At 45.9% G+C, this 27,304-nt stretch overlaps 1 protein-coding gene across 3 annotated transcripts in view; it reads right to left on the reverse strand.

Annotated features, from left to right (window-relative positions):
- Positions 1-27,304, reverse strand: part of HTT (huntingtin) — a 151,034-nt gene that overhangs the window by 108,207 nt on the left and 15,523 nt on the right. For 2 of the 3 annotated variants that reach the window (XM_058719605.1, XM_058719607.1), the window contains exons 3-10: positions 17,879-17,999; positions 12,936-12,995; positions 12,463-12,542; positions 10,749-10,887; positions 8,128-8,269; positions 7,015-7,193; positions 1,496-1,697; positions 285-332 (exon numbers count right to left, since the gene is read on the reverse strand). In XM_058719605.1, the coding sequence (XP_058575588.1) occupies positions 285-332; positions 1,496-1,697; positions 7,015-7,193; positions 8,128-8,269; positions 10,749-10,887; positions 12,463-12,542; positions 12,936-12,995; positions 17,879-17,999 (971 nt within the window). The remainder of the gene's footprint in view (positions 1-284; positions 333-1,495; positions 1,698-7,014; positions 7,194-8,127; positions 8,270-10,748; positions 10,888-12,462; positions 12,543-12,935; positions 12,996-17,878; positions 18,000-27,304) is intronic. The other variant, XM_058719606.1, reaches the window with a different exon arrangement.

Consider the following 27,304-nt stretch of genomic DNA (forward strand, 5'->3'; position numbering starts at 1 on the left):
CTGAACCGATTAGAGACAGGAAGGCCCACCAGAGGCCCTTTACAGGAAAAGTTTGCTGACCCCTGACCTAAAACATTAGAAATTTATGACACAACGATTCTGATATACAAGCAATTTTCCAAGGCCACCCTACAGAACCATTCAGGCCCAGTTATGAGATTCCAGCAATGTTTATAAATACAATCACTCTGCTGAGAAGAGACACAGGCACAGTCGAAGGCATTACAGAAATACAGAAAAAGCAGTGAGACCCAACATAAGACTCTGAGTTCTGAAATAATCACCTTTTTGTTTTCTTGAAAGGACAGGGCTGCATGAAGAACCCCCTCCGGCTGTAAATCACAGAAAATGACAGATGAAAGTAAGGTGACAAGCTGTTAAAATCCAGAAGGAATTTGAAAATCTTCAAAAAGCTTGATTCAGTTTTAAAACTAGAGAATGTACGAACATAGTTCCACAGGCAGTGCTGAACCACCACAGCACAACGCTTTAATTTTGACACATGAAAATTATATCAACGTTCAAATACACAGATCTAAAGATGGGCCCTAAAATACCAAAGAAGCTCAAATAAAGTGCATTTAAAAAGTCAAATGAAAGACATTAGAAATCTCAGATTAGCTGGTCAATTAATAATCAAATATAAATTTTCATTAGAAACAATCATTAGAAATTAGTATTCCCAGCAAGTGTTTGTAAGGTGTGCATTCCACAGAGGAAAGGATTCTTCAGTACACAGGGCCGTGGACAGGCACATTCTCATTTTCTGCTCATGGTTCAGGCAAACATTTATGTTCGAGCGAGGCAGCAATTAGGCCTCCAGTCACACCCTCTCGGCTGTCAACGCCGTGAGCAAAGGCCGTGCCACACACGCGCTGCGCTACATCGACCACACGCCGCCGGGCCCAGGTGAAGCCTGGAGTCAGCGAAAGCCACAGGAGCCTCCTCTGTGCCAGATCCAGTGCTAGAGGCCACGCTTCGGGGATCCCCATCTACTCCAGCTCCCACGGGCAACTCCAGGTCAGACAGGGCCCACCGGGGCTGGAGGAAAACCAGCGGTCAGTCTGCAGGGCAGCACCGTGCAGGGATTAGGGCCCCGTCCCCAAAGGCTTAAAGAAGAGTGGGGGGGGAGGGGGGGCAGAGGAAGGGGTTTCCTAACGTCTCTGCCCTCAAGGGCAGAAAGGAACTCTAAAGCCCCTACAGAGACTTGAAGATCCCATCTCGGGCCGCGACACGAGGGTCCTGGAAACACTTTCCCTACAGTTTTCGTTTCACGACGGATGAGATGGCATGTGGAGGCAGCCGGGTCAGAGTCGAGAAGCCGGCCTTAGACGCAGGCCTCGTTCTGTCACCTGACCTCTCCACACTTCCGTCTTCCCGTCTACAGCTTAGGCTTCCGAGGGACCGAAGGGCGCCCCACTCGGCACAGGGCGGGCCGGCCGCCCGTCCGGTGAGGGAAGCGGGGCGTCGCGGGGACGACCGCCGGAGAACATACCTAGGAGCTCCGCGATGCTGCCGCTGCGGCTCCGGCCGCCGGGCCCATACTGCACGCCGCTCCGCTGCCCGCCGCCCGGCGCGGTCAAGGCCTGCAGGAGCTCGGGCGGGGGCGTCCTGAAGAGCTGTTGCAGGAGCTCCAGCGCCCCAGTCACGGCGTTGTGGTCTTGGTGCTGAGTGTAATGCAAGGTCAGTTCGTAAACCTGGAAACACAGGGACGAGTGTCATCAGCATGGTCTCTAAAACGTGTCGTAGGGTTCGCTGCTTTTGAGTCTTACGTTAGCAAATTTGTGCCTTAATTTCTCCTCCTAGAAACGTCTCCGTCACGTCTACCAACGCGGTCACGGCTTCCGTGCTGTGTTCTAAATTCCTGGCACGTTGTCCGTGGTCAGATTAACTCCTCACAAAAATGAGGCACTTCCACAAGTGCCACCCAGGCTAATGAAGACCTGCTTCTGCCCAACCAGCGAGCAGGAAGGGAGAAGAAAGCTCCCGTCCGTGGCCACTGCAGCTGGTCTCACAGTCAATGCAAGAGGCACTGTCCTGAGCACCACGGAAACAAAGTTTCCAAACCTTGTTTTTAATGTCTATTCATTTACTTTTGAGAGAGAGAGAGAAAGAGAGAATGCGCGCACAAGCTGGGGAGGAGCAGAACGGGAGGGAGACACAGGATCTGAAGCAGGCTGCAAGCTCCAGGCTACGGGCTGTCAGCGCAGAGCCCGATGCAGGGCTCGAACCCATCAACTTCTGGGTCATGACCTGTACTGAAGTTGGATGCTTAACCGACTAAGCCACCAACCACCCCAAGAGTTTCATTTTAAAAGCATCGCATCCAATTTTCCTAGTGCTCTTAATACTATATTACATTATATGAACACACTGCACTCTGTTACCTTTATTTCTTTTTTAATTTTAATTTAATTTAATTTTTTTCAGTAACCTCTACACCCAACGTGGGGCTCAAACTCATGACCCCAAGATCAAGAGTCACATGCTCTTCCGACTAAGCCAGCCGGGTGCCCCTCTCTTTCCCTTTAATTAGAGTTGCTGGACAAAATACTAAGCACCCTGTCAAATTTGAATCTTAGATGAATAATTTTGCAGCATACCTATGTCCTGTGCAATTTCAGGCATACTTACACCACAAAATTATTTACGATTTCTCTGCAATTCAAATTTAACTGGCACCCTGCGTGTTTATTTGGTGAATTGGGCAGCGCTACCTTTAATATCCTAAAAGTAATACATATTAAAAAAAAAAAAAACAAAAAACAGTATAGAGGGGATAAAACAAAAAGTAAATATCTCAGAGGCAGCTTCTTTTAATCATTTGTGTCTAGCTCTTCTGAGGACAGCCTCTATCACCACGGGCCTCGGGTCTACAAACTACAGTCCCCGTACGGGCCAAACCTGCCCACCACCTGTTTCTGGACAGACAGGGGGGTGCGGGGTGCACAGCCACATCTATCGTCCGCGGTGGCCCTCCCGCCGCAGTGGTAGAGCTGAACAGCCGGCCCTGCAGAGAAAGGTCGCTGCACCCTGCTCACGATAATCGGCTTCTACCTTGATTTTTGAAGCCATTTATTTTCAACAAACTTTCTATGTAAAATGAAGAAATAAGCACTTCACACTTCCTTTACTCATCTACCCCCTCCCAAATTCTGTTAGCATCATTACTTCATATTATTATTATTATTAATTATTTAAAATGTTTATTTATTTTGAGATAGATAAAGACAGGCAAGCAGGGGAGGGGCAGAGAGAGGGAGAGAGAATCCCCAGCAGTCTCTGTGCTGCCAGTACAGAACCCAACGTGGGGCTCAATCCCATGAACCGTGAGATCATGACCTGAGCCGAAGTCAGACGGTTAACCGACCGAGCCAGCCAGGCGCCCCTCAGTACTTCATACTAAGATTTATACCATTTACATACTATGTAACACTATTCAAATCATATGTGCTTTGCCTAGAAGTTGAGTCTAAAAATGGAATGAAGGGGTACCTGGGTGGCTCGGTCAGTTAAGCGTCCAACTCTTGATTTTGGCTCAGGTCATGATCTCACGGTCGTGAGTTCGAGCCCCGCGTCGGGCTCTGGGCTGACGGCTCGGAGCCTGGAGCCTGCTTCAGATTCTGTCTCCCTCTCTCTCTGCCCCTCCCCCACTCATGCTCTGTCTCCCTCTCAAAAATAAATTAACGCAAATAAATATTAAAACTCCAGCATGTATCTTATCACGTGTACCTACACACTATTTATTGCCAAGGCCGTTCATGTGACCGGACCCAAAAAGAAACATTTCATTTTTACTAGTGCTGTGTCACTTAAAAGAAAATGTCCCAAAGATAATAAGCAGATTCTCTTTTCTCATAATCCAAGATTTGCTTAAAATTAGTTAACACTGGAATTTGCTTTGTAATTGGAGCATAACACCCTTTAATGAATCTTCCTGGTTCTCCTAGAACTGCTCTTCACTGCTCTTTCCCCTCCCTGTAAATACATACACGCGCCTTTTTCCCAGCTTCTTAATCCTGACATTCGCTGTAGGCAGTTTCGTGGAGACCCTCCAACCCCCGTTTCCAGTCCCTCCTACAATACTTCTATCACATTTCTGGGTTGGTAGGTCTTGGTTTATGGATTTCAGGCTTTCCTCTTTTTTTGTATCTATTTCTCACTTTGCTGGAATACACCTTCTAATAAGTTTTTCAAAAAGCATACAATGATAAGCAAACTAAGTTCTTGCACATCTAAAAGTATCCAGGAGGCCTAGGTGGCTCGGTTAAGCATCCAACTCTTGATTTTGGCTCAAGTCACGATCTTAAGGTTCTTAAGATCAAGCCCTGCATCAGGCTCTGATCTGACAGTATGGAGCCTGCTTGGGATTCTCTCTCTCTCCCTCTCTCTCTGACCCTCCCCGACTCCTGTGCGAGCTTTCTCTATCAAAATAAACAAACTTTAAATAAAAAATTTTTTTAAAGTATCTATATTTTGCCCACACTTACTTTACAGTTTATAATTTAGCCAGGCTCAGGATTACTTTAAGTTCTATTTAAATATACTGTAGTTAGCTAAATTACATTGGCAGAGTTGAACTTCTTACTCAAAACAATTTAAGTCAGAATGGCTATCAGCCAAAAGAAAATGGATTACAATACGATTTAGAGATAATCATGTCTTGCATGCTCGTTCAGTGCTGTGCAGGATCATTTGCTCACTTTGGAGAAAAGTCACCATTAAGAAAATGAGTACTTAAGCACCGCACCCCATACCCTTCACTCGGTCCTCCCAGGATTACTGCTGCCCCAGTGTGACGTAGTTTCCAACATCCCTCTAGCCTCACACGACTTTCACCAGCGCCCCTGCTAATCGGCGAGGAGCCCTGAGACTTCGCGGGACCCACATCGGTTCCCATCTGCACACGCATGCTCACTCCTTGGACTTGGCAAAGGCTGTGGTCTCTGCCTATAAACTTCTCCCACCTCCGGGCGTCTGGTCAAATCCTACCCACCATCAGCATCAGCTCTTAACCAAGCCTCTCGGGCACGCCTCCCTGACCTTGGTCATGCAGGGGCCTCCTCACTTGTGCTTCCACAGCACCCCGAACCCACCGCCTCACCACGCCGTCTAGTGATTATTGGCTTGCTTCTCCCAGTAGACTAATGATCTCCAACGTTTCTTGACCAAGCAGCATTTCTTTAAACATCAGAAAAAAATTCTGAGTATGGAACTGCAGTACTTACGTATTTATTTTAAAATATTATACGAGTACTACAGAGCTCAGATATCATGCACATCATAAAATGTGTACCGAATCTGACAAGACTCTAGCTGGTTATCAATTTATAAGAAATACAGAAAACAAATATGTTCACTTACAAAATTGTAAGCAATCAGACTGCCAGGACTGCCACCGGACAATCTGTCCCTTCAACAAATGGACTCACGATGGAAGTGACCATCAGACCAAAGAGAGTCACGGTCCTTGTCAGCCAATCTCACTTGCATACTGATTCCAAAAGAATAAAGTAAACAACTGACAGGATGAGTGGATAATTGATGTTAAGGAAATGTTCTTTTCTTTTGAGGTGTGACCATGGCATTGTCATTAAGTTGTAAAAACAAAGAAGGATACGAACTGGTATACTTGAAGATACAATGACTGGAATTTGCTTCAAAATAATGCAAAAAAAGGGATAATGAGAGAACCATAATTGACCCTGAGTTTATAATTATTAACACAGGCGATAATTACTAAAGGCTATTCCACCTGCGTTTGTATGTCTGGAAATCACCATAATAAAACATAAAACAAGCAAGATAAGAATGAAATAACCATTTTTTAAATGTATTATTACCTCTAGAAAACCTGTTTCCTCACTAAAACATTCAGTAATGGTTTTTTGAGAGGGCAATATGTAATCGTCATATCTCCTGAGAACGTCATTACTGATATTCTATAAGACAGCAGAAGGACGGCTGGTTGGAGTGAACTGTCAGACCCCAAACTTTGTTAGAGCCTGCTCCTTCTCAGTTATTTTTCATTAACCAGCACTCCCAGGGCCTTACCATGCACCAGGAAATATTCTAAGCACTTTACAAATATTACCTAACTCAATGCCTAAATCATTAAAGCATTACGTAATCTTCGAGTCATCAATTCTATGCAAGAATTATTTTAAGCCACTTAAGATTTTGTACCCTACAAAGTTCAGGTAAGGAACACAACTCATAAGTCCACTTGGCCCAAATAAATACCTATGAACTACAACGTCATCGATATGTGGAAAGCAGAAAACAGAACCAAGGCACCCCTCTCCAGACCCCAGGTTGTATGCCTCGACTCCTATATACACCATATGACCATGTGACTTACAGGAAAGGTAAGGGCTTCAGTAGCATCCAGTACACGAAATATGGTGAAAACCCTAACATGTTAAGCCAAGCTTATGAAACTGCTTGAAACGCAGCCACACTCAAGGTTAACAAAATAACCTGGATGAGCACACCACAAGGAATGAAGTCAACTGCTGAAGTCAGCTGCTGATCACATCGTATCAGAATGTATACAGGGTTTCTCTATACTGCAAAGAGAAGTTTTAACATATTGTTCCTATGCCCCAGGGGACCATGTTCCTAACTCCCCGGGTAGAGAGACCAGTGCACCAGACCACGGGTTCCGGGGGCAGAGACCACACCGAAAGAGCTCACCACTGCATCCCCAGCACCTGCCCTAGTGCCAAGCACACAGTGGATGCTCAATAAATACTTACTGTACGAATGAGCACATTTCATGAGTCCTGGCTTTACAAACATGAGGCATTCTCGGTAGCCTCATGAGAGATTACCTTCATGCAGGGAATGTGCCATACAGACGTCACACAGCTAGGGGTCGTGACCTAGGATCGGAACCAGGTGGCCCAGCTGCAGAGACTATTAATCCTCGGCTCTGCCATTTCTCTTCCAAACTATTTGATTCTCTGAATGTCATTTATATACGGGCACTAGAGTGCGCCACGTGGCTCCTACCTGGATGAGCTGCTCAGTTGAGGGACAGACTTCCATTTCTTTCCGTGTCACCCCAAAGCTGCCTTTCAGGCTCGTGTCCTTGACCTGCTGCTGCAGCAAGGGCACCAAATACCTCAACGTGAGCAGCACTCCGAGAATCAGGAGGGTAGAGTGTTCGTCCTCAACAGGAACCAGCAAGCCTAGAAAGGCAGCAGTAAGGTTTCTTATCATCATCTGCTTGGAGATTCACAGCTCCACTTGTTTAAAAGAAGAGATCCACAGGAGAACCGTACTACGAGGTTGGCAGTGAGGAATCAAGATGGACAAACATTACTGTGGAAAAATACACAGGTATCTCATCTTCAGGCCAAACCCCGGGAGTGGCTTTAAAGGAGCAGCTTTACATCCTGGGCTGAGCGAGGCCCGTTAGTGAGTCTGGCTGCATCTGAAAGGCAGGCAGTTCTTTCCTATCAAATGTCCACACGGCCCCCTCAGCGCTGGCTAGCGTTGATTTCCACAACCACCCCAAGTACAGGAGAAACCGGGAGCAGACCCACACCTGCACGGGGAGCCTGCGAGAGGCCTCGGGGACTCACTATGCTCCTTGCTGGCACGTACAGTGTGCGGTCTGCGGCACGAGGGCCAGGCCAGGTGCGCGGGGTGGCACGCTGCCTCACAGCCACTGCCCTGCAAGCTGTCCTGGGCACAGAGAAGGGGCCTTTTCCTAGTCATCACAAAGGCCCGACGTGGGCTCATCGCAGCCTCCCCATAGTTCCCATTCAGTGGTCAGACGGTGCCAAAGGGCCTGGGCTGGGAGATGAGGGGTGCCCGATTTTAAAGAATTCAAAAGCTGTGTCTCAGGGGGTGCCTGGGTGGCTTAGTTGGTTGAATGTCCAACTCCTGGTTTGGGTTGAGAGTCGTGGCATCCAGTCCTGCATGAGGCTCTGCGATGAGTGTGGAACCTGCTTAAGATTCTCCCTCCCTGTCCCTCAGCCCCTCCCACTGCACACATGCTCTAATTTAAAAAAAAAAAAAAAAAAGAAGAAGAAGAAGAAGAAAAAAAAGCTCTGTGTCAGGCAAATGCGAGAGACTGTGTCACACGGTGGGGAAAATCCCAACCACGTTGCATCTTACCCAGGAGCACGTTCAGTAGCCAGCTATAGAAGTACTGTGTCCTTCTGGAGTGCTGGCAGATGGTCACTGCTGAGCCAGCTGCAGTACGCCGAATGGTAGGCGAGCTTGACTTCAGATTCGCTATGAAAGCCTTCAACAGAACCTAGGGAAACACAAATCCAAGTAGACAAAAGACCAAACTCCTATGAAGCTTATCATTTTATTTCAGAAAACGTACTCCAAATTCTCACAGAGTGTAGGCTGTAAACAAATGGACTTTCCTGTAGCATCCCAAATTCGGGACGTTCCAGAGCAGTCTGCAAACATGCAGTCTACTTACTTCCCTATAAACTGTAAGTAGGGACCTTGTTCAGGATGTACGTCCTGTACCCAAGAGTGAACACCTGAGCTTCTGGAAAAGGCGTGCCCACGGCATTTGGGTACAGGGTCAGCAAATGACACTGGAAAATAAAGGCAGTAAAAAACAACAACGACAACAACAACGAAAATGAAAATGACAAAGTCAAGGAGAAGAGAGTAGTCACCAACTAGAGCCACATCCTAGCCTGAGGGACGGCTTGCAGTTGTGCTGCTAGTGTCACCGGGAGGCGCTTCCTGGCCTGCAACACCCGCGAACAAGCTGGACTACAGCAGCACAGTGCCCGCGGGTGTCTCCTAAGGAGCAGGAGAAGACGCCTTGGTCTGAAGCAACAGGCTGACCCAAAGGAGATGGTGCTAGAATACCAATGGTGGCCATGTAAGTCTTAACAAAAATATCCAAAAAAGGCGTGATCACCTACTTTCACGAGTTTGGAAACTATCTTACGTAAGAACCAGGTAACAATTAAAAGCACAACAAAGAGTTACAGCTAATAAACCAAAAAAGATAAAATGTCATCCTAAAAATACTCGACCCCGAAGGAAGCAGGCTCACAGAGGGAAAGCAGGCTCACCATCCATCACCTCGGAAAGCTCACCAGGGGACAAGTCCCTGCCATGCACCTGCTTCCAATCAGCTTTTTAGAGTCTCACTCAAATCTAAATACACAAGTGCCAACGTAACAGAGAAAGACCAGAACAGAGGAAGTCAGAAGAAACAGAAGTCAAAAAAAGTTGTCAAGAAAACTGTAATCCATCCTCAGAAAGAGAAGAGTATATTCATGAAGCAGGAAGAGGATGCCAGAAAACATAATCATTCTGAACACAAGGAGCTCTTAGATATTAACGAACACAACAGAAGGGTTTGAGATGGACGTCTAGAAAGTACAGAAAAAACAAAAGGAAAACAGAAATAAGAGATGACACAAATTCCATCAAAACAAGGAAGTATGCCTAGAAAGGTAAAGGTATGGCATCCAGAAATCAGGCGTCCAAAAGGAAAGCAGCAAAAACAATTCCTAGGATGACAGCAAAGAAAAGTCTGAAGATACGACTGCACCTCAGGCCTAAAGAGCATCCAGACCAGACCGAGGCAGACAGCTGGAGAATTCTAGGTCAGAGGACTCCGGTGGAGAAAATGGACCCAATACATGGTCTGCCATGTGCAGAATTGCACTGAGACACATTTTACAAAGCTGTTGGAATGAGAAGATATCAATGGCCAAAGAATAACAAGCAAAATAAAAAAGAGGCAATTATTAACTCCCCAAAAACCAAAAAGTTCTACAAAGAAATAGAATCATAGCACGGAACATTGTTGTGACTATTACTTGGGCATGAAATGCCACACTGAATACTAATGTAACTATAGTAAGAAGATGGAAGCCAGTTAGAACTAAATTTATCACTCATTTAAAAACAAAAAAACAAAACAAAACAAAACAAAAACCAAGCCACCCAGCTGTATATTGCTACGATATATATGCTATATAGCATGTTATCTAGAAATGTGGATGGAAATGCCAAAAGAAACACTAACAAAGGAGTGGCCCACCAAAAGGAGGAAGTCAAGAATCCTCATGTGGCAGGGTCACAATTTCTGGTCATTAAAAATAAAACACAGGGGCAGCTGGGTGGCTCAGTCGGTTAGGAGTCCAACTCCTGGTTTCGGCTCAGGTCGTGATCTCACGGTTTGTGAGTTCAAGCCCCATATCGGGCCCTGTGCTGACAGTATGGAGCCGGCCTGGGATTCTTTATCTCCCTCATTCTCTCTCTGCCCCTCCCAGGCTCACTCTCTCGGTCTCTCTCTCAAAAATAAATAAACAAACTTAAAAAAAATTTAAACTAAATAAAACACAAACGTGAGCGTGGAGGCTGCTTATTTTGCTTGTTGGGCACAGAACAGAGGTCAAGTGGTCCCCACTGGCTGCAGGGGACCATCAGTGAGCTTTCTCCTGCCTGCACTTCTGGGACAGTCACCTCTCCCCAGCTAGGTTAAGGAGTCCACCTAATATACCAAGAACCAATCTGTTCTAGAAAACCACCTTCTGAATTTGCATCTATAAACCATCTCCTTATTTAACTCTACCCCACAATAAGAAAGCAGAAAAAGAAAGAAGCTCTCTGGGTGCCTCGAAATAATTTAAAACATTTTAACTTAAATTATGAAGCACAATATAACTCAAGAAGTGCTCTCACACGATGGCCTGTCCAAAAAGCCCACAAGACTCATTCACATTTGTGACTTACGGTGATAATCGTACCTTAATTTCATTGTCATTTGCAAAATTGCCAAAAGAAGCCATAATTTTAGGTACAGCTGCAGCCAAGGTCTCCTGAACAGATTCCTCGGGTCTCTTGCTTATTCGAGTCAGGCAAGGCAAAAGGTTTACCAAGTAAGGCCTGCATGTATGAAAGGAACATGAGTTATTCTTCCAGGTCTACTTCACTGAGATATAGAAACAATTAGTTTAGTACCTGTTAGGGAAGAGCCAGTTTTCATAGGCAAAACAGTCCTTAACAGAAAGTAGACAAAAAGATCAGGGGGGCTAAATGCACACCAAGTTCCAATGTTGGGAGACATTCATCCTTCACTTCTCTGTGATCACACAGGACTCTCACCTTGTTTGAAAAACCGTTCGTAGTAAATTATAACAGTGAAGTATTCATATTTTAAATCAGAAAATAATAGGTAACAAATAAAAGTTAAGAAACGAAACATTTTCTTGGAAAAGGAGCTTTGCAAGGAAATATTTTTAAGTGTTCAAACTAAATACGGTCTTCGAGATAAGACGTGGCCCTCCAGAGAGGAAAAGCAGACCGTGCGGGATGCAGGAGAAGGGAGTCACTGGACAGCAGAGCGGAAACCACAGGAGACCCCTCACAAACACGCGCCCAATGTGAACAGGCGCCCTCTGGTGGCGGAGAAGAGCAGGCCCACACCTGGGACTAAGGGACTATTTTGCCTGAAAAAAATAAACCGGCCACGAGGAACAAAGAAACGTGCAAAGAAGCAACATCAGGCCAATGTGCTAACAGACAGTGGCCGAGATGGTAGTCAGTGGAGGCAAGATCTCCCCGAGTAAGGAGTCCGGATTTTACCTCAACAGCTCTGGGAAATGACTTTCAGTAGAAAGTTTAAGTAAGGAAATGACATGACCCGATCACATTTTTTAAGGTCACTTGGGCTGCTGTGTGGAGAACTTGGGATATGCTGCTTCAAAGATATAAAAAAAATTTCAAAATATGGATAGTAAAAGAAAAAAGTTGCATAAAAAGAAATTTCCTTAGTGACGTATCTCCATAGCCACATAAGAATCTTGTTCAACTCAAAATCAGTGGGATAAATCGTGGTTTCCCACTAACAGTGAGGGTCGGGGCCCCTGCACCGGCTCCTCCGGGACGCAGCCCAGGGCCTCTGGACATCAGTCTTGCTGGTTAAGGAGAAGAAGGCACAGATGAAAACCAGGGACTTCTTTTGATTCTCAATCCACTGGGGACAGATGTTCCCACTAGTCAAACTTTATTCAGTTTAACACTCACAGTTCGAACCCACATGAGAGACAAAGGCATATTTCTAGAGAATTCCTACGGCAAGCAATGATGAGACCGGTTCTCAACCTTCAACCACATGACAAGCATCTGCTCGGCGACGAGCACGTGCAGACACGGTCACCGGGGCCGTGCTGCCACAGAGGACACACAGGGAAGACCCCGCTATCCTGGGGGGCGTGCCTCTGTCTCTTGGAAGCGTGGGTGGACAGAAAATGAACACGCACACCGACAGTGTCCCAGAGTGCTTCTGAGAAGTGCCTATGATGAGAACAGAAGCAGGAAACACCGGCCACGACGGGGAAGGCAGTGGTGGACAGCGTTAGCCGGAGCTCAGGGAAGACACTGGAGCTGAGAGGTACAGAATCCACAGGAGCTGGCTCCCCACCAACGCACAGCGCTAATAAGCCAGAGCGCACCGCCTACCTGCATTTCTGAGGCCGAACCAGGTGAGCCAGCTCCGCAAACCTCCACAGGGCAGCACGCAGGCTCCGGGGAGCGCCATTCTGAGGAGGGGGGGGCGAGGAGAGTGACACGTTACATTTCAGAGTCAGGGACACTATGCACCAAAGGGTCCTCACAGACACAAGAGCATCTGTTTACTGCTTACTTCTACGTTTTAGAGACAAGGCCACGCACAAGCGTAACCGCTGCAGAAACGTCGCGGCCGAGGGGCTTCACTTACACAGATACAGAAACTAATTCCCATCTCCTCTCATAAATAATGAAATAATGAAGAGCAACCTTGCAAAGAAAAATAAAACAGTGAAGTCTGCTTTACCAAACAGCATTTCCTTCCCACATTCCCGCTTATTAAATAAAAGACAAGATTTCACGTCTACCGCTCCATGCAGTGACACAGTTACCACTTCCTTCAGTAAGAGAAAACAAAAGCCTACCTTTTTGATTTCCTTATAGAGTTCAAGCTGTAACCGCGGAAGATTCGAGTCCATCAGCGCCTGCAACGGAACACAAGAGAGCTGGTCGCAGAAGGCTCATTCCACCAGCAGCCCGGAAGAAAACTAAAAGGCGATTAAAATTTCACTTCGGGGGCAAAGTAGAACAGAAGAGCAACTAAACCAAGAGCCTGCTCATTAAGAAAGAGGCACATATATTTGGGAAGATACTGAATAAACTAGACACAGGTCATTCACTTGAATAAAAACACAGAAGCAAAAGAATTCAACTTGATCTATAATCAAATACTACATAATACTGAGGTTAAATGGTAGATGGTTCAAATTCATTCTAATGCTCTTACATCAAACCCTTTATAGGTCTTCAGCAAGAGAAGAAAACACCTGAAAGGTTTTTCTTCATTAAAGTGCATTCTGCTAGATGAACCAACATTAGCAACGGCCCGAATGAGGTCTGTGGTGCCAGCAGGGCGGGGAGTCCACTTGGAAGATGAGAGCCCCTAGCTCGACGTGGGAACACTCGTCTTGGCGGGCACAGAGCCCTTGTCCTTTCCCCAGGTCCTCCCTGGACGCATGGGTGCTCCCAGCCCCATGGCTCAGAACCCACAGCCAGCGAGGAGCCTCGTGCTCCTCACAACACATTTCTCGCCCCCATCCCTGCTCACTTAGGGGCCAAACCAAAACTAATGGCCACGAGGTCAACTTCAACCCAGTGAGAATGGCTGAGAGCCACCACCAGCTTGCCCGCACAAAGCCCATGTCAGAGAGGGCTTCTCGGGGTGGAAGGGGAGGAAAGAGTCCTGGCCCCCACCCTTGCCCCTGGGAACCCTCTCCTCTGAAACGGTACTGTCGATGGCCTGTCCACCAAGAAGACAGCAGAGACATAACCAAGCCTCAAACCAAGCCTCTCTCATGCGATACACAGCATATGATGGCTACAGCCTGAGCTGGTCTGAGTAAAACTCAGGTGACTCACCTACTGGTTCGGTGAGCTTTAAAGTCAGAAGCAAAGCTCCATTTGGGGAGGTTCCAAAGTATAACAATATCTCAGAAATGTTTCTTTTAATTCTTTTTTTTAACGCTTATTATTTATGTTTTGAGAGAGAGAGAGAGAGAGAGAGAGAGAGAGAGCGAGAGCAGTGCAGGGGAAAAGAGAGAAGGAGACACAGAATCTGAAGCAGGCTCCAGGCTCTACGCTGTCAGCACAGAGCCCAATGAGGGGCTCAAACTCACGAACCGCAAGATCATGACCTGAGCAGAAGTCGGACACTTAACCAACTGAGCCACCCAGGCACCCCAATATCTCAGAAATTTTTAAATCCTAATCCTTCCATTTCAGCTTGTACTAAAAATCCTTAAATGAACACACCAAAACAGACAAACATATATCAAGGCGCTACTTGCAAATAAAACCAGAAGGTATATCCCAGTTTTATTTCACGTTACGTTTTATAAGCTAATCTCAAATTTAGTTTGTAACAAGAGAAAACAAACCCTCAAACCCCTAATAATAGCACAGAATCGGGGTTCCCAGACCCTGGGGACAGCAATCTGACCCTTCCCTGCTCCTGAACCTTCCACACTGAAGCAGACATACCCGCTCAGCTGCCAAATCGAGCCTGTGACGGCCCGCCTCTGCCTCCTCGCTCACGCTCCCGGGGCCACCGTCCTGGCCCAGACCTCACTCTCCCAGGCCTGGACTACTCAACCTCCCATGTGGATCCTCAGTGCCCAGGTCCCTCTCCCCTCCAAGGCAGGCACACACTGTCACAAGACTACTCTTCCAAAATAAAGCTCTCCGCCGACCATGTCGAAAATCTGAGAGCTCCTCATCCTCTACCAAATGAAGTACAAACCCTCGGAACTGGCCCTCAACACCCCCGTTCTCCGATGACACACACCGGAGCCACCCTCCTCGGAGAGCCTGCAGAGGCTTCCTGGGCCTCCTAGAGGCAGCTGTGCAGTGGTCAAGAAGCCCCCCATCTCCTCACTCACCACTACCTCCAGGAAGCCTTCTCTGCCTCCCCAGACGAAGTCACCTCGAGCTCCTGCCCGCCATGAGGAGTTGCCGACGTCTCTCAGAACTTAGAGTCTGTGCCATGTACTGAACTATTTCTGTGAAAAGATGCTTCTCCACCTGAGACTGAAAGTCACATGAGGCAGGAGCATGCTGTTGGGCCACGCCGGGCATTTTCCTACATAAATGAAAAGCACCACGCATCCCACTGCTTAGGCCATGCTGAGCCCGGTCCTCATGAGAAGCACAGCAATACTCAACAGAAGACCAAAGCCCAGGACGTGACTCCCGGTGACGGTGTCTGTGTTCCTGCCCTCCTGACAGCAAGCCGAGGGGCCGTCCGCGGGCTCCCAGGCCTGTCCTTCCTCTGCCGCAATGACAGCAAATCAAGCCAGACCTGGTCCCGTCCCAGCCTGCTGAACCTGCAGACCAGAGCATCTGGGGAGGCACGGATCTGAGTGCAGCCAAACCTCACCATGCTGACTGTAAGCAGAAAGAAGTTGAGAGAGGCTGACCTCGTCTTAACGTCCAGGGACATAACAGGAAATCTTTGAACCTCTGCCCTGGGAGGCCTGACACAGAGGAAATGGGACAAAAGTAGGGAGGTGGCCAGGCCTCAGGTCACGAGCCAGCGTCACGGCCGACAACCACCACACATTCACCAAGCTATTCTGTCCAGCGGCTCTTAGAAACAGGTCACTGAAGAGGACAGGCTTAAAAATGGAACAAAGCTTACGTGTCCAATGGTCAACTCAGAGCACTCTGGGGCCACACTGTCCCCTCTGCCCTCCTTAGTCTCCCTCTTGCCATGAACCAAGGCATGGTGCCCTCTGTAGGTGCTGTGATTCTAAGCATCAGATTTAAGAACTGAAATATCAGAAAAAGCCCAGCCTGGCCCTGCCTGCAGGAATAAAAAAAGCAAGCCAGGATATTTAGGCCTGGAGAGAAGTGAACACAACTGAAAAAGGCCATCTGCAGATACGCTGCGGGACCCCACGCACATGTGTCGCCGACGGGTCACACGGCACAGGGAGCAAGGGTACCTGGCCACTGGGCGTATGTCGCAGTGGGAGGCGGGGTGCGAGCGAGAGCAGGGGGTGCAGGCAGAAGGAGAAGACCGGGTGGCTGCCCAGAGATGGGGGAGGGCCTCCCTAAGGCTGCTCCTGACAGAGTGAGCTGGGCGCCGTGGCTACCGAGCCCAGAGAGCATGCCAGCCAAGAAATAACACGCTCTCAGAAGGGAAGGATTCCTGAAGACCGCAGAGTCCGTGTGACGGCAGAGAGGGCAGCTGGTTTGCTCACATGCCCCTCAGACTCCTGGGGTAAGAATGTGAGAATCTCATCATCACAAGACTACACCTCTTGCCACCTGGAGGACCGGTGAGGGGCCAGGACGGTGCTGAGCACATCGCCTACACAACCACCTTTGACCCTCACACACATACACACAGACACACACACACAGACACACACACACACACACACACGCACTCCTACACACCACCAAACCTTGTCTGATTCCCTTTGTAGGTGAGGAAACCGAGGCTCACAGATTTACATATGTTTCTCATAGCTGTTCAGTTGGTAGGGGACAGAGGAAAGACTCAAAAGCAGTTCTCCTTCACCCCAAAATCCACGTATGCTTTATCAGCCCAGTAAAGTGCCTTCGTCTCCCTGAACGTAGCAGGAGGGGGGTGATCCTCTCCCGGAGGAAGGCTGGATCCGTGAAGGAGGAAGGAAGGATAACTGCTCGGCCAACATAAAATGCGACCACTCTGCAGAGAAAGCCCCGGGAAAGACTCCAAAGAACAGCTTGGTTTATCAAGACCCTAACGAGACAGGAAATACTCGACTAGCCTATGTTAGCTCGGGGTCCTTGGTTCATCTGGCCTCCACGGAAAACCAAGAGATGGAGGCTCTTCTCAAAGGCTTATCTAAGTGTCATGAGTGGAACTGAAGGAAGTAAGAAAAAAATAAGAAAACCAGAAAGGTCACCAAAACAAGGACCCCTGCAGGGAAGGAAACAAGGTACGTTTTTTTCCTTAACCATTATCAAGAGCTAGCTTTTGGAGGAAGTGTCAAGAACTGTGCCCGAGACCCATCCTCGGTGCCCACGGCCTATGGTGGGAGCACTACGTATGGACACACGATCCAGAAGGCCCGTTCACAAACTCAAAGGTGGCCTAGAAGAAGTGACCGGGATGGGCTGGGGACACTAGAAGAAGGGCAGAATGAGAAAAACCAGGACAGTTTTCCATTGCATTAGGAATTGTGGAAGAAGGCCTTTATCTTCAAAGGCAGCAGAGAACAGAAAAAGAAGAAGCGTAGCTTGAAGCTCTGGTGATGCTGGGCACAAAGTCGGCCTCAGGAAGCAGTGACAGAAGAAGACAGGTGTCCCCTCCCTGCTCCTCAGCTTGCCTGTAGCCCAAATGCTTTGGCATTCCGGCTCTGCCGTCCCTCCTCGGGAGCTCCTTCCACCCGGTGCCACCACACCAGCCCCAGCCGGTCTGTGACAGAAGTCACGTCTTTATGGGCACACAGCACTGCCTGACCCAGGTCTCCGCAGGACAGGGAAAGCAGACAAAGGAAGGGAAGCTAGAGCACCACAGACAGACTGCGTTCACCTGTCCCCTGCCCTCCCAGGGCCTTGTGGCCGCTCGAGGTTCAGCCCACACAGAAGCTGCTGTCTGTAGTGACATTTTCCCCAAGAACACCGAGCGGCTGCCAGTAGAGCCCATCTGTGACTTAGGCACACACACGGCCTTCTGAGTCAGCAGGGGCGACAGGCAGGCTGGCAACCACACCGCGAATGAACGACGGCGGACATCCAGAGCGACTCCGCCCCTCCAAACACGGTCTGTTCTCTCGGCCACATTGCAGCTGGGAGAGCACGGCTCACGGGGGCTTACTTTTATGACTCTGTTGAGGCACTCGTCAGCCACCATCCTGACATCCGACTCTGCATCATCACTGCACAGCAGGAAGAGTTCCATAGCGATGCCCAGAAGTTTCTGAAATTCTGGAGAATTTCTAAGTTAAAAAAAAAAGAGAGAGAGAGGCTGTCACGGCCAAGAGGAGCCTAGAAGACATGACAATGAAATGCAATGAGGTATCTGGTGTCCTCTACAGGACGCTGGAACAGTAAAATGACATTACATAAAAATAAAGGTTAATAAGTACATTAACACTGATTCATCAACTGTGAAAAACATACCACAGTAACGTAAGATGCTAAGAACTGGGGTAACCGGATGTGAGGTAGAGGGGAACTCTCTATGCATCTTTACAATTTTTTTTAAATCTAAAACTATTCTAAAATTTAAAAGCTTATTTTGAAAAAGACTGTAAGACAAATTTCATTTTTTTTAAAGTTTTAGTTAAATCAACCTCAAAAAGCCACTGTTTTGTATGTATTTTGAACTCCATAAAAAAGAGGAAAGAAAGATACTGCTTCACTCCCAGACAGCCATCTGCCGCTCTCTGCCAACAGGTTACTTCTACTCTTGCTGACAGTATTCTTGGAACCCTGAAAATCAGTATACCAATATGACTCTTTTACTCCTTTTTATTCTTGCTTTCAATGTGTTCCAAGCATAACCACATTCCACCGTAAGACTACACACGATCACGGGCAGGCTGTGCTTTCTGCTGCTCTGTCCCAGTCTCGCAAAGACGGGAGTCTATGTAACGCTCGCAGATGATTTTAAAATGCTTGACTGAGACCGTCTGTCTGGGTTGTCGTGATCCATGTGGCTAAGCACAGCCGCGGCAGAGATAAGCTGGTGGGCCGTGTACTGGACTTCATTTCCCGGCACCGTGAAGTACCACCAGCCCAAACACAGCCCCTGAATAATGCCGCTATCCTTGAAGACTCAAAATCTGACTCTGTTTCCCGTTCTCCCCCTAGAGTCCTCGGAGATGGAGGTCCTCTCCCCCTTCCTCACTTCATCGTGGTTCCTACCAACGGTCAGAAGGACCACGAGCCTAAGAGAAACCAGGGGCCCATCTTAACAACGGCCGACAAATACAGGCAAGAAACAAAACATGCCACCCAGGGCGACTTCAGACCTCATCTGTGGGGAACACAGCTGTGAAAAAAGGGCTCAGCAGGAAAGGCCTCCGAACACGGACACGGCCGCTCCAAGCAGCGTTGGCTACAGAAACACAGCCTGAGCCATATGTGTGATTTTACAGTTTCTGGGGCACACGTCAAAAAGAAAAAGAAAAAACAAAATTAATTTTAATAACACGTCATTTAATCCCACATATCCAAAATATAACTATTTCAACATGGAATCAATATGGAAAAATTACTGTCTACTTAACAACCTTTTCTTTAGAGCACATCTCAATTCAGACACAAAACTTTCATCAGACATACTTTATCTGTGTTTAGACTTCATAAAACCCACAGATGAAAAAGTTTGCTTTCAAAGGTTTGCTTTCAAGTAACAAATAAGTTCTGAACATCTAATGCACAACACAGTGATTACAGTCGGTCCATAATACTATATTATAAACTTCAAAATTGCTATGAGACCAGATCTTAACTGTTCTCAACACAGAAAAGGAACAATAATTATGTGACTTGATAAAGGTATTAGCTGACACCAATCATATTGCAATATATAAACGTATCAAACCATCGTGCTATACTTCAAACTTACAGTGTCGTAGGTCAATTATGTCTCAATTAAAAGAAAAAAACAAGTTCATGTACCATTTCCAACCATGCTTAAAAGTTCTCCAATAACTAAATCGAATACTGATTTTTAATAATTTAATAAAACAGATATAGGGCTAATGAGGTTATAGGTTCCTTCTTGAGAGAGGTTTAGAAATGTCTTTTAAGAAACCTGTCCGTTTCACCTAAATTGTCCAGTTTACCGGCATAAAGTTGTTCCCAATACTCCCGTCTAATCCTCTTAATATCTATAGAACCCACACGAAAATCATCTCCCTCACCCCAGGTACTGGTCATTTGTGACTGCACTCTTTCTTACCTGGCCAGTCAGTCTGATTAATCTCACCGACATTCTCAAAGAACTCACTTCAGGTTTGTTTGAGTTACTGCAGACTTCTCTGTTTTCGATTTTACTAACTTCTGCTCTTATCTTTATATCCATTCTTCTGATAAATCTGGGTTTCACGTGCTCTTGTTTTTCAAGTTTCCTGACATGGGAGCTGAGGGCATTGATCTGAGACCTTTCTCTTTTTTCCCAAATTGGCATTGAGCTATAAATTTCCCTTGGATATGTCATAGCGGCATACCGCAACTTTTGAAATCTTTTGTTTTTATTTTCATCAATTCAGAATACTTTCAAATTTCCCCTTTGACGTTCTCTTTGACCCATGGGTGGAAATACGTTACCTGTTTTCCAGACTATCTTTCTGGAACAGATTCCAACTTAATCCTATTGAGGTCAAAGAGCATACTTGTATGAATCCCTTTAAAGACTTTTTTTAAATATTTACTCATTTTTGAGAGAGTGTGAGGAGGGAGGGACTGAGAGAGAGGGGCCAGAGGATCAGAAGCGGGTTCTGCACTGACAGCAGCAGTGAGCCCAATGTGAAACTCAAACTCGCGAACCACAAGATCATGACCTGAGCCCAAGTCGGACGCTCACATAACTGAGTCCCTCAGGCTTATTTTATGGCCCAGCACGTGGCCTGTATTGGCAAACGTCCTGTGAGCACTAGAGAGGAATGTGTCTTCTGTTGTTCCAGGTGGGGTGTCTATAAATGTCAATCAGGCCCATAAGGGTGGATAGTATCGTTCAAGTCTTCTAGATCCAGATTTTATGTCTACGTGCTCAAAGAGTTTTTAAGAGAAGCTCCTGGAACCTGACTATAATTGTGGATTTGTCTATTTCCCCTTGCAGTTCGATCAGATTTTGCTTCATGTATTCTGAACATAAACGGTTAGGATTGTTATGCTCCCTTGATGAACTGATGCCTTCATCATTATAAAATGACCAGTCTATTTCTGGTAATAGCTTTTGCTGAGAAATCCACTGTCTGACATGAACATAAGCAAAAGCAACCCAGCTTTCATCTGATCGGAGTGTTAGTATGGTGAGTGAGCCCTTCCATGCTGTTACTTCTAAGCTATTTGCACCTCATGTTTAAAACGGTTTATCATGCGCAGGTCACACAGGGTCTTGGTTTTTCATTGGATCTGAAAAGCCTGCCTCTTACGTTTAATGTCGTTATTGATGGAGCTAGATTTAAATCTACCATCACACCAGTTCTCTCCTACTTACCCCAGATGCTCTTTATTTGCCTTTTTCTCTACCTCTGCTTTCTTTGGGGTCGAGTATTTTTAGGATGACGTTTTATCTTTTTTGGTTTATTGGCCGTAACTCTTTGTTGTGCTTTTAATTGTTACCTGGTTTATAGTATACATCTCTAATTGATCCCAGCCTGCCTTAATGACATGACAGCACTTCACACACAGCACAGAAACTTATAACAGTACTCGATTTGTTTCCTGTGGCTGCTGTAGCAAACTGCTAGACGCTGGGTGGCTTAACACCATAGACGTTTACCCTGTCAGAGTTACGGAGGCCAGGAGTTCGGAATCAGTATCACCGGGCCGAAATCAGGGTATTGGCAGTGCCTGTGTCCCCTCCAGAGGCTCCAAAGGACTCCTTGCCTCTTCCAGGTCTGGTGGCAGCCAGTATCCCTTGGCCTGTGGCCACCTCCCTCTGATCTTCAAGGCCAGCATCTTCAAGCCCGTCTCTGTTCCAGCTTCACATCGCCTTGCGTGTATGTGTGTGTGCGCGCGTGTGATCTCCCTCTGCCTCCTTTTCACAAGGATACATGTGGCTACATTTACGGTCCCCCTGGACAACCCAGGATAATCTCTCCATCTCACAATCCTTACCTTAATCAAATCTTTGAAGACTCTTTCCCTAGAGGTACACTCACACAGGATTCCAGGGAGTGAGACCTGTTAAATTTGGGGGGCAAGAGGCATTACTCTGCCTACCACAAACTATTGCCAGCCTTTATTCTGATGTTGCCCAACATTTTACTTCTACGTGTCATAAGGCCCAAAGTACACAGTTATCATTTTTGCTGTAAGTGATCAATTAACTTTTAAAGAGATGACAAACGAGGGCAGAAAGTCTTCTATCCAAGCACCATAGTTACCGTTTGCCTGCTCTTTAATTCTCTGTGTGGATCCAGATCTCTCTCTGATCTTATTTTCCTTTCCTCCTACCTGAAACACCGTCTTTAATATTTCTTAAAGTCCCGGCTGGACATAAATTATTTCAGCTTTTCTGTGTCTGAAAAGGTTTTTACTTCACCTTTGTTTTGAGACAGATTTATTTACCGGCCGTGCAGTTCCAGGGGTTTTCCTTCCTCTACAAATGATGTCCTGCTGACTTGTGACATGCATTTTCTAGCAACAAATCTGCTGTCACTCTTTGTGCAATTTAGCTCTTTTTAATGTCTTGTCTCTACTTAACACATTCCATCTTTTCTCTAGCTTCCTGAGTACATAAAATAGTTGAGTACCTGTTTTCATGATTTTGTACAAATTTTACCATCTGTGCAATTTCTGAATCAGTTTCAAGGGACCGCTACGAATTTTATTTTCCTGTTTCTTTGCACTCCTGAAATGTTTTAAGCTTTTCCAGGCAGGACCAGAATAACATGCCAGTCGAGGGCTAAGTTAACCCTGTCGCCAGAGCATGCCCTTCTGCACACTCCAGCCATGGCCCACGAAGGACACCTGTCTGCTCAGGCTGGAGTCAACAGGAGCTCTTCCCGCATTAGGGGGGGTTTCGGCAAGCGCCCCTTCGGGTCCTTTTGGGAGGCCCCATCCCAGCACGTCCTCATGAGCACGTGCACATCAACAGGCAGCACGTTGAAGACTCAGGGACGTCTCCTCCCACAGGTTCCAGAGAGCATTCTGGGCAGTTCTCTCTTCTCCACCATTCTCACTAACTGGCCTCAGCGAGCAGCTCCGTCTGCTCAACTCAGCAAACCACGGGCCCTGCCTGGGCCTCCCTCCCAGCGTTACTCCCTCCAGACAGGAAGCGGGAAGCCATACGGGTCCCACACTCCTTTCCCATTTGTCAAGGGCTGCTATTGCTCTTTGCCTGATGTCCTGAAAACCACTGCCACACAGATTTTGTCCATTATCAATTGTCTGAGGCAGGAAGTAAATCCTGCCTTTGGCATTAACCTTAGCCAGAGCAAATATCTTCCTCGATATATTAAACTTAATTTGTTAATAGTGTTAATAAATTTTCTGGTCACAATACACATATCTAACAATCACCTTTTACAAAGTTAACAAACATTCCCTTCTATAAATGTATCTTCGCTTTCGGGGCGCCTGGGTGGCTCAGTCGGTTGAGTGTCTGACTTCGGCTCAGGTCTCACGGTCTGTGGGTTCGAGCCCCACGTCGGGCTCTGTGCTGACAGCTCAGAGCCTGGAGCCTGTTTCCGATTCTGTGTCTCCCTGTCTCTCTGCCCCTCCCCCACTCATGCTCTGTCTCTCTCTCTCTGTCAAAAATAAACAAACATTAGGGGCGCCTGGGTGGCTCAGTCGGTTAAGCGGCCGACTTCGGCTCAGGTCACGATCTCGCGGTCCGTGAGTTCGAGCCCCGCGTCGGGCTCTGTGCAGACAGCTCAGAGCCTGGAGCCTGCTTCCGATTCTGTGTCTCCCTCTCTCTCTGCCCCTCCCCTGTTCATGCTCTGTCTCTCTCTGTCTCAAAAATAAATAAACGTTAAAAAAAAAAAAAAAAAATTTTTAAATAAACAAACATTAAAAAAAAAATTTAAATGTATCTTCGTTTTTCAATTCCCCTACTAGTCATTAAGTCGTTCAGATGACCTTTAATGTTCTAATGCGATGAACAGCACTGCACCAATGTCGCTACGCACTTTCCCGCGGATAAAGTCTCAGGTGAAACTGCCACACAGAGGAGTCTAAAGCTCGACATGCTGCCTTTTAGGAAGGTTGTATCACCTCTGACAAAAATCCTGAGTATTTCCTAATGTTTGTCAATTTGACAGATGGCAGCTGTTCTTATTTTTGTTTTTGTTTCCTTCTACTGATGACTGGTAAATAAATGTGAGTATCTTTCCACAGGAAACACAAAGAGTCAGCTCTCGGGTTCACTGGCCCAGTTGTATTTCTTATTTTCTGAACTACTCAGTCATGTTCTTTGCCTATTTTCCCATTAGGCTGATAGTCTGCTTCTTAATGATTTATAATTGCTCTTTAACAACTATTAAACCTTTGCTATATATGCTGTCAACATTTCCCCCAAGTTGAAGTTACTTTCAAGCTTTTTTAAGGTGGATTCTGACACATCGAACTATATTCCAGTCAAAACAAGTTTTTCCCGGGGCGCCTGGGTGGCTCAGTCGGTTAAGCGGCCGACTTCGGCTCAGGTCATGATTTCGCAGTCTGTGAGTTTGAGCCCCGTGTCGGGCTCTGTGCTGACAGCTCAGAGCCTGGAGCCTGTTTCAGATTCTGTGTCTCCCTCTCTCTGACCCTCCCCCGTTCATGCCCTGTCTCAAAAATAAATAAACGTTAAAAAAAAAAACAAAAACAAGTTTTTCCCTTATATCGTTAGCTTTCTTCCACCTAAGATTAAATATTATTTTTGTAATAATAATTCCATTTTTTAAAACATGATTTTTTTTTTATTTTAGATTTTTAAATTTTTAGATTTGGATTTTAAAATCTAAATTTTTTTTTTATTTTTTAATGTTTATTTTTGAAAGAGACAGCACAAGCAAGGGAGGGGCAGAGACAGAGAGAGGGAGACACAGAATCTGAAACAGACTCTAGGCTCTGAACTGTCAGCACAGAGCCCAATGCAGGGTTCGAACCCATGAACTGTGAGATCATGACCTGAGCTGAAGCTGGATGCTTAACAGACTGAGCCACCCAGGCACCCCTAAAATTTTTTTTTTAATCTGCGCTGCCAGCACTGAGCCTGATGCGGGACTCGAACTCACGAAGCCATGAGACAATGACCTGAGCGAAAACCAACAGACGAACACTTAACCGAATGAGTCACCCGGGTATCCCAATAATTTCTTTTCTTTTACTTTTAAGTAATCTGACATTTATGTTTGTCTGCAATATGAGATACAGATATAATTTTTCTCTAGTCATTTGGTTCAATAATCCATCATTTCCCTGCTGATACAAAATGTTATCTTTATCATAAATTCACACACAGAGATGCATACATATACTCTCCTAACTTCCGATCCTATACCTTCTTTAATGTCTAACTATCTCAATATTGTGTACACCATCTCTCACCATACTGCTGATGTTTTCAGCTTTTCTTTACAACATTCATGTATTTATTCTTACAGGTGAACAAGTTAAAAAAAATACCCTTACTAGAACTCTAGTCAAGACTATCGTAAATTTAGAGATTACCTTAGAGAAAATTCAGCTTTACGATAAAAAATCTTCCATTTAGGAAAAGAAGTAGTCACCTATACCTTTCAAGAATGTCAACAGCAGTCTTTACATATTTTCTGCATATTTCTTCTCAATTCCTTGAAGTTTTATATGTTGGTGCTACTGTGAGTTGGATCTTGAACCATGACATTTTCTGAGTTATGCTAATACACGGGAAACCAATGGATTTCTGTATACGTATTTTTACCCAAACACTTTGTCAAAGTACACATGCTTAGATAAGGGTTCCTAGGTATTTCCGAGAGGATACTTGTTAAAAACAAATCACTAGACTACATCCAAACAGAAAATGTAAGTGTGTTTAGAAAAGAGGGCAGTGTGGGGCGCCTGGGTGGCGCAGTCGGTTAAGCGTCCGACTTCAGCCAGGTCACGATCTCGCGGTCCGTGAGTTCGAGCCCCGCGTCAGGCTCTGAGCTGATGGCTCGGAGCCTGGAGCCTGTTTCCGATTCTGTGTCTCCCTCTCTCTGCCCCTCCCCCGTTCATGCTCTGTCTCTCTCTGTCCCAAAAATAAATAAAAAAAAAAAAAAAAAAAAAAAAACGTTGAAAAAAAAAAAAAAAGAAAAGAGGGCAGTGAAGGATCTTCACTACTGTATTTTTGACAAATTTCCTGGAAGACCTTGATGCTCATACGTATTTAGGAACCAGTAGGTTAGACCACCAAATTGAGAGCTGAAGTAGACTAACAGTTACATATCCATGAAGTTTTAGATGACTTCCCCCATTAAAAACTCCAGAAGCTACCACTAAAATAACCACACCGGAGACAAGTATATCACAGAAGCTCAGAAATATACCAAAATTTAGTTATACTCAAGGAGAGATCACAGGAAATACCAGCTATCAAGATTTCATTAAACATTTAGTATGCATTTTCTACATATAGGATACCTACTTAGGTTCTACACTCTCCACAAAGTATGGAAAGTATCTTAAAACAAATGTGTTCTTTGATCTGATGAAACCAAAGATGACCTCTCTGGATCCATAATTATCCTATCAACATGTTCTTCTGTAGAACAAGGAGTATTACTATCAGCATTACTCCATAAAAACAGAAGAAATGCACTAATGTGAAAACCATCAGCAGCTATTATTTTGATTTAAGATGGCAAATTGAACCACAAATCACTCCTAAGATATCCCAACGCGCTCTACTAACATGCAAATCTAAGCCAACATTCCATCAATTCCACCGAGAATGATCAAAAGAAACAATAAATATAAAAGAAGCTCTCACACTGGAGGAGAGCTTGTCTTCCGGATCCACAAGCTTCCACAGCGAAACGTTCCTTGAGGCCCGGACGCCGCAGGCCAGGTGAGCAAGACTGCGCTACAGCAGCAGGGCGCAAACGTCTGTCAAGGGTCTGAAGTCACGTCACATGAAAGCACTGACACTTTACAGCTTTGGACAAAACCCATCACAACCGTACGGCACTCTCGTGCCCATGCGGCTAATGAACACACATACACAGTGTCACCCGATCCCACAAGAACCCTAAAACTCAGGACCTCCAGCTCACAAATGCAGCAGCAGAGACTCAAAGAAGTAAAATTTATCCAAAATCACCTGGCTTATAAGGAGTAGACATGGAATTCAAACGTTTATTTCCCTACGTGTATCATAGTGTTGTTTTCTACGATAGCACGCAAACTTAGAATTTTTATTTTCAGCACATACTCTCATTTGTTATTTCATCTGCTTCCCACATCGCTACAAATTAGAAAGAGAAATCATCCACATTTCCCAAACAATGGGATGAGTTCAGCTAAAATGAAATATTGTATGTGAAATCACTTTGAAAACATAAAACACAAATCCAAGTGCCGTTACAAATAAGTGAATCACTAAGCTTCCGTCAGTACTAAA

The sequence above is a fragment of the Neofelis nebulosa genome, chromosome 3 (genome assembly GCF_028018385.1).
Source record: "Neofelis nebulosa isolate mNeoNeb1 chromosome 3, mNeoNeb1.pri, whole genome shotgun sequence".
Lineage (NCBI taxonomy): Eukaryota > Metazoa > Chordata > Mammalia > Carnivora > Felidae > Neofelis > Neofelis nebulosa.